Source organism: Cervus canadensis, chromosome 4 (genome assembly GCF_019320065.1).
Source record: "Cervus canadensis isolate Bull #8, Minnesota chromosome 4, ASM1932006v1, whole genome shotgun sequence".
Lineage (NCBI taxonomy): Eukaryota > Metazoa > Chordata > Mammalia > Artiodactyla > Cervidae > Cervus > Cervus canadensis.
Genome location: NC_057389.1, coordinates 65,395,127 through 65,402,205, shown reverse-complemented (window position 1 = coordinate 65,402,205; position 7,079 = coordinate 65,395,127). Strand labels below are relative to the sequence as shown.

Sequence of the window (7,079 nt, the reverse complement as noted above, 5' to 3'; positions counted from 1 at the left end):
ATGTTTCCTTTTTATAATTTTTTTCCTGTGTGCCTATTTATTCACCGGAAATATTGTTAAGGATGCTAAGTATATTTTTATAAAAACATAAGGTGTTCTAGGGCACTGTGGTTCCTTTTCTAACTTTTTGAGATGGAAACTTTGATGATTGATTTGTCTTTCCTCTTTTCTAACATTTGTATTCTGAGTTTTAAGTTCCCCTCTGAACACTGCCTTGGCTGAATACCATGTCTGTTATAGTAGTTTTTCTTTGTGAAAAAATGTCGACCCTATAGCAATCTGCAAGACTGTTAGGAAGAACTCCCACAGCCCCTTAGTCAGCCTTGCCAGTTACTTCCTGCTGTTCATCTGTCACCTTCTCTCTGACTCAGAGTGGACGCTTCTGAGCCCTTGGTGAACTCTTGGTGAGCCGTTCACTTTCCTCCCCACAGTGAAGTTCAGCAGGAGGCAGTCAGAGGGACCTGGAACCATTCCTCCTCCACTAACTTTGTTCTCACCAGCCTTTTTAATGAGAGCCGGATGCACTTGTTCCTCTTCAGCATGGTGGTGGTCATCTATACACTTGCCATGGCCGGCAATGCTGCCATGGTCCTGCTGATCTGGGCAGATGCCCAGCTCCACACACCCATGTACTTCCTCCTCAGCCAGCTATCCTTCTTGGACATCTTCTTCACCTCAGTCACTGTCCCCAAGATGATAGCAGGCTTCCTCTTTGGATGGATAAGCATCTCATTTGGAGGCTGTGGAGCACAAATGTTTTTCTTCATGTTCCTGGGGGCTGCAGAGTGCATCCTGCTGGCCCTCATGGCCTATGACCGCTACGTGGCCATCTGTAACCCTCTGCGCTACCCGGTGCTCATGAGTCGCCAGACCTGCCTGCTCCTGGTGGCTGCCTCCTGGCTGGGAGGGTCACTCAACGCCTCCATCCAGACTGCACTGACCCTGCAGTTCCCCTACTGTGGCTCACGGAAGATTGCACACTTCTTCTGTGAGGTGCCTTCACTGTTGAGGTTGGCCTGTGCTGACACAGCCGCCTATGAGCGGGTGCTCTTTGTGACGGGTGTGGTGGTCCTCCTGGTGCCCATTGCCTTCATCACCACCTCCTATGCCTTAATCCTCGCAGCTGTGCTCCGGATGCACTCTGCGGAGGGGCGTAAGAAGGCCCTAGCCACCTGCTCCTCCCACCTGGCAGTCGTCAACCTCTTCTACGGGCCCCTTGTCTACACTTACATGTTACCTGCATCCTACCACTCTCCTGGCCAGGATGATGTAGTATCCGTCTTCTATACCGTCCTCACACCCATGTTGAATCCTGTCATCTACAGCCTCAGGAACAAGGAAGTAACAGGAGCAATGAAGAAGGTCATAGGGAAGTGTAGGGTAGGTAGGACTGTTTAAGACCCAGCAGAGAAGGATCCTCACCTCTAAGATGTGCCTGTGGCTCCAGGTGCCCATTCTAGGATTGCCTTCCAGAATGAGCAGTCTCAAATCCACATACAGAAAAGTGAAAGGGGCACTCCTCATTCCCTTCCAGCTCCCACACTTCAAAGAGATGCCCAGATGGTTTGTGTCCACTCCCCACTCACCTTCCCCACCTCGACAAACTCCAGGCCAGCTCCACCATCCATCCCTTGTCTGAAGCAGCAGTCATTCATCATCTCCATGTCACTGAGTGTCCAAGGGCTTCCCTTCTCTGCAAAGGGCCTTCATTGCTGGCTATTTCCCCAAACATCTCCTTTATTCTTCTCCTCCAGCCACAATAACTCTCTTGCTGTTGCTCAAAATTCCTAAGTACAATCCCACCTAGGGGTCCTTCAATGCAAAGGTCTCAATCCCTGGGCACTTCCCCCTACATGTTTGCATGGTTTTTGCCTTCACTTCATTTAGGAACTGCTCAAATGTGACCTTTTAGGGATTCCTTCACTGGCCATCCTGTCCAAAATGTCATTCCCACTCCATCATCTTTTTCTAACTTCATTTGTGTATTCTACGTTTCTATTTCCCTTTAAATGTACAGGAGTACAGAGGCTTTGATTCTTAATTCTGATTCCTAGAAGAATGACGGGCACATGGTCCATCAATAAATACTGGTTGAATCAACAGATAAAGCTAAAGAACATTTTCTTACTTTATCCAATGTTGGCACTGTTGTTAGTTCCTCCTTGAAGATCTCTCTTCTGACCCACCCCTTCCTATTGAGTGATGAGTGCCTCTGGACCTGGTGCCTATGCCTTCTCAATTCACACTCTCTCTTATCACTCTAATTCATGGCTATGACTTCAGTTACCACCTGACACCAAACTTGGTCATATATTTATAAGCTAGCCAGATATCTCCTACAAGACCTTTAATACCCAACTCCACATGACACCCCACTGGATTTTTCAAAGGTACCTCAAATTCGTCACGCCAAGACACAAAGTCATGATCTCACTTTCATGTCAGGTTGAGTGAATGTCTCACCAGCTCAGTAGGTGTGCATCGCCACTCATATTCAGTCTCTCACAAAGTCCTCAACACCGTCCCTTTGACTGTCAATGCTTACCTTCCCTTAGGGTGCTTTCCCTTAGGGCTGCAGCTACCACTACCGTATCTCTAAAGATACAGTGGATGAGTCACGAATGTCCAAACAGGTCTCCTTGCCCCCATTCTTACCACACTTCATGTACAAAACCACAGGTTTTTTCCTCAACATGTAGCCAGTGAGATTTCTGGACACAAATCTAACCCCATGCCACCGACTTCACCCTATAGCCTCCCCTTAAATTGTTTTAGCAATTGCCATTGTTCCTTCACTTGTCATCCTCTGACACATGATATATTTTTACATACATATATTGTTTGCCACCTGTCTTCTACTCTAAGGTAAGCTCCATGAGGACAAATGTTGTCTTTGTACTTGACACATAGTTAGCATTTATTAAATATTGAATAATGACTACATGAATGAATTAATGCACTCAGGCAAAACAAATAGTCTTTCCCATTGCTTACAAAGCCCTGAAGAGTCTGGTCTTCTTGGCTTCATCTCATGTTTCTTTCTTCTTAATCCTGCTCCTCTGCTCCTTCTTCCTTCCGGGTCATTTCCAGAGCTGTTCCTCTGCCTGGGATGCTGCTTTCTCCTCTGTGCTTAAAATCCTTCCTTCCTTAGCCCAAGTATCATCTCTTCAAGGAATTCTCCATAATTCAAAACTAAGTCAAGTTCTTTTAGATATGTCCCATATCCTTCCTAGCCTTTAGTTCTTCAATTAAGTCTGTCTCCTCACAGTGCGTGAGAGCAGGGAGTCTCCATGACTTCACCACAGTGCCTAACTTTGCACCTGGCACATTACAATGCCTCAATAAGTATCAAAAAGAAAGAAAGGAAGAATACAGGCAGAAAGGAGGGAAAGCAGAAGGCAGCAGGAAAGCAGGGAGGGAAGAAGAGATAGAGACTGATTTGCAGTCTTGTACCTCCAAATTAGACCAACTTTGCACCATAAATCTTTGCTTATATAATGCAACTGCCATAAGAGATGCCACCAATCACTCTATGTATTTTAAGATGTCTCTAAAAGTCTTCAGAGGCCAGAAATCCATCCTGAAAGCCCAATCTACATCCTTTATGCCAAACCTGGATAATAAAAATTGAGAACAGGCCAGCGTTTTCTTCCACTTCTGGTCATATATAGTGAGGATCACATTGTGCTTCCAGATGCTTCAGGTGCATCTTCAGTAGGAGTTAGCAGTGTAGCAGAAGACATCAAGACCAAAATCAACCAGACTGTCCCTTTTGACAGTTGCTTCCCCCACCAGGATCAGACCAGGAACTACTGACAGAACTACCTGACTTCCACTGCTATGAGAAGGCAATGATTGCTAAAGCGGGAGAGAGAAGGGGCATGTGCTAATGGTACCTGCATGTGTAAAAGTCCTTCTACCCCACATCCTGGGTATCAGCCGGGAATGACTGGCAGACAGAAAGAGTATTTCCTGGGAAGATGTGATCTGGCTCCATCCCAGTTCCTCTGTCCTCCATCCTTCTCCCAGTGTGGTGAAGGAGAACCTAAGTACATGGTGACCCCCACCCTAGGATCCTGAATCATGGCTTAACTAATGATAAATTACTCATTAGAAAAGTCGGTGGGGGTGGGGGATGAGAACATCATTGAGAAGTATGTTTTCACCCAAACACTTTAACCACTTTCCCTTCTCAAGAAGAGATTAACTAAGGGGAGAGTGAGTTCTATTCCAAAGGATTATGTGCAGGCCAACGTCTTATAATCTCATCCCACCACAGAATTCCAGAACAGGATCCCCTTCTTCACCACAATTCCCAACTCTGTACATTATAAGCATGATCTTTAACTCCTTAGCACTTGCCCAAGCAAAGGAGAAAGCCATAATTTGCAGCTATTGATATGTCTGACCTCTCACTCATCAAATAGGTAGGCAAGTTTTGAAAACTGACAAGTGGAAGATAACCTGTCTACTCATGCCTTCCTTTGCTACAGAGAGCAAACTATATTAAGATATAAAGTTTGATCTTCTTCTTTGTAAATATACCCCAGTTTCAACTGAGCAGACACTGCCTAGAATACGTTTCCCGGTTATCAATGCAGCTAGGTATGGCTATGTACCGAAGCTCTGAATGGTGGCCCCTAAGCACAAATGTAGCCGTTCAGCAGGGTCCTCAAATGTCAGGGCAGTGTCACATTCCTCTCCACCCCACCACACTTTCCTTCTGGCTGACATGTAGTCATAACAAATGGAGCTTCAGTGGACATCTTGGAATATGAGACAGAAACCAGGAAATGAGAATATCAGAACAGCAATAAGGAAGGAAATTGAGTTTCTGAAATCATGGAGTTGATCAACCACTGTGTTTTCTGGCACTTGCAGTGAATCTAATTCTAATTAACAACACTTCACACCACAAAAGTGAAAGGAAAAATTGACCCTTTTCATGGTGTGGCAGGAATGGCTGTATAGCCCCATACTGCTGTAATGCCAGGGAAAAAAATACTTTCTGAAAACCAGGTTAAACACACCAAAATGTACACACCAGAATACAACATGAGGACTGTAAGTAGCTTTGAGAATTTGATCTCCACATGAAAAAAAAATGTCAAACTCCAATTAGAACTGGCATTTAAGAAAGTACACATCATAGAATGTCCAATTTATGATGTAGGCTACTAGCTTTTTCCTTTTAATAGAATATGAAAACATGAAAATGGGAAGATTTTAAAACTGACTCAGCAGGAAATATTTGGCAAATGACATGGGAAAGCCTGGTTCTATTAGACATGAGAGATGCCAAGCATCCTTTATCATAAGTCCTATACTTAGGAAGCAGAATAAATAATAAGAAACATAATCTAGATAGGGATCTTGTTATGTCTGTTATGTGTGTGCATGTGTGCTCAGTCATGTCCAACTCTTGGCAACCCTATGCACTGTAGCCCACCAGGCTCCTCTTTCCATGGGATTTCCCAGGCAAGAATACTGGAGTCAGTTGCCATTTCCTTCTCCAGGGAATCTTCCCAACCAAGGTATCAAACCTGTGTCTCCTGCATCTCTTGCATTGGCAGGTGGATTCTTTACCACTAAGTCACCTGGGAAGCCCGTAGATAGAGATCTAGATAGATAAAGCTTTTAGATATAGATCTCAGATAGATGATAGGTCATATATACACATATGATAGATAACAGATAGATGATAAATAGATCACTGACTAGATAGGTGATAGATACATGTATACATAATCACATTTTCTTCATTCACTCCTCCATAGATGGACATTTACATTGTTTCTCTATCTTGGCTATAGTGAATAATGCATCAATGAACATGGGAGTACATATACCTCTTCAAGACACTAATTTCATTTCCTTTGGGATTATCCAGAATTGTGATTGCTGGATCATATAGTAGTTCTATTTTTAGTTTTTTGAGGATAATGTTTGTTTATGCAAGTGTAAGTAGTGTTTCCATCTTCTTCATGGCCTTGATATTCCTCTGGAGAGGTGATTTATAGTACTTTTACTATCAGCTTCTTCCTGAGAGTAGGCCCACCCCCAAAGAAAGAATTGATGGCAGCCTCATTCCTCAGAAGTGGTTGCTTTTAGTAAGATAAATGAAGCTCTGAGAAGGCTTCTTTCTTTCAATCTGTTAATGTCAAATATCTTCAGCTTAAAATAATCTTCATATCAACTCAGTTTCTGAGCAGGTCCCCACACTTCACTGCATAAAGGCATAAAGATTCTCCAGTTTCCTACCAGTTGGCATTTTCTCATCCTTAGCAGCCAGTGTAAAGGTCTTGCCCTCAACTGGTAATTCTCACTGCTTTTTCCCCCCAATAGTAGCAGCCCTGAGATTTGGGCTGAAAGCTGGTATCCCATCAAAGGTCTGATAACTCCACTTGAGGCATTTCCTTGAAGGATCCTTTCCAGCCTTTCTTTCTCCCTTCTTTATCTGGAGAGAGACCTGGGAGACTATACTCAATAGGCAGATGGAGGGGCAGGGTTTACATACTTTCGGATACTCCACCCCTGATCTACCCAAGCCTAGGACATCACCCACACCTCCTTGCAGGGCCTTTTCCAGCTAGTCTCTCACAGAGACTCTCGTTCCCTTGGTCACTTTGGCAGTGTGCCTACAGACTACCTCCTTGCCCTCGGGTGCAGGAAAGCACACACCTGGGACAGGAAGTAGCAATGTAGCCAGCTGTGTCTCTCCCTTTCTTGCTCTCAGCTGGGACATAGACAAGGCAATCTCAGAAAATCTTTGACTGTTCCATCTGTGACCTTCACCACTTCTTTTCACTTCCAAGTCAACTTCCTCATCAATTATTTTATTTTTTAAATTTTGGACTATTTATTCAAAAGATCATGGCACCTGGTCCCATCACTTCATGGCTAAAAGATGGGGAAACAGTGGAAACAGTGGCAGACTTTATTTTGGGGGGCTCCAAAATCACTGCAGATAGTGACTGCAGCCATGAAATTAAAAGATGCTTGCTCCTTGGAAGAAAAGTTATGACCAACCTAGACAGCATGTTAAAAAGCAGAAACATTACTTTGCCAACAAAGGTCCG

General features: G+C 44.1%; 1 protein-coding gene across 1 annotated transcript; it reads left to right on the top strand.

The window, feature by feature from the left end:
* Window positions 1-468: 468 nt before the first annotated feature.
* On the top strand, window positions 469-1,398 carry LOC122439393 (olfactory receptor 2T27-like). Its single transcript, XM_043464451.1, has one exon. The coding sequence runs from the start codon at window positions 520-522 to the stop codon at window positions 1,396-1,398; it is 879 nt and encodes a 292-aa protein (XP_043320386.1). The 5' UTR covers window positions 469-519.
* Window positions 1,399-7,079: the final 5,681 nt, after the last annotated feature.

Bases quoted from the DNA above. Each gene is read 5' to 3' on its own strand.
- LOC122439393 (XM_043464451.1), top strand. From the start codon at position 520: ATGCACTTGTTCCTCTTCAGCATGGTGGTGGTCATCTATACACTTGCC.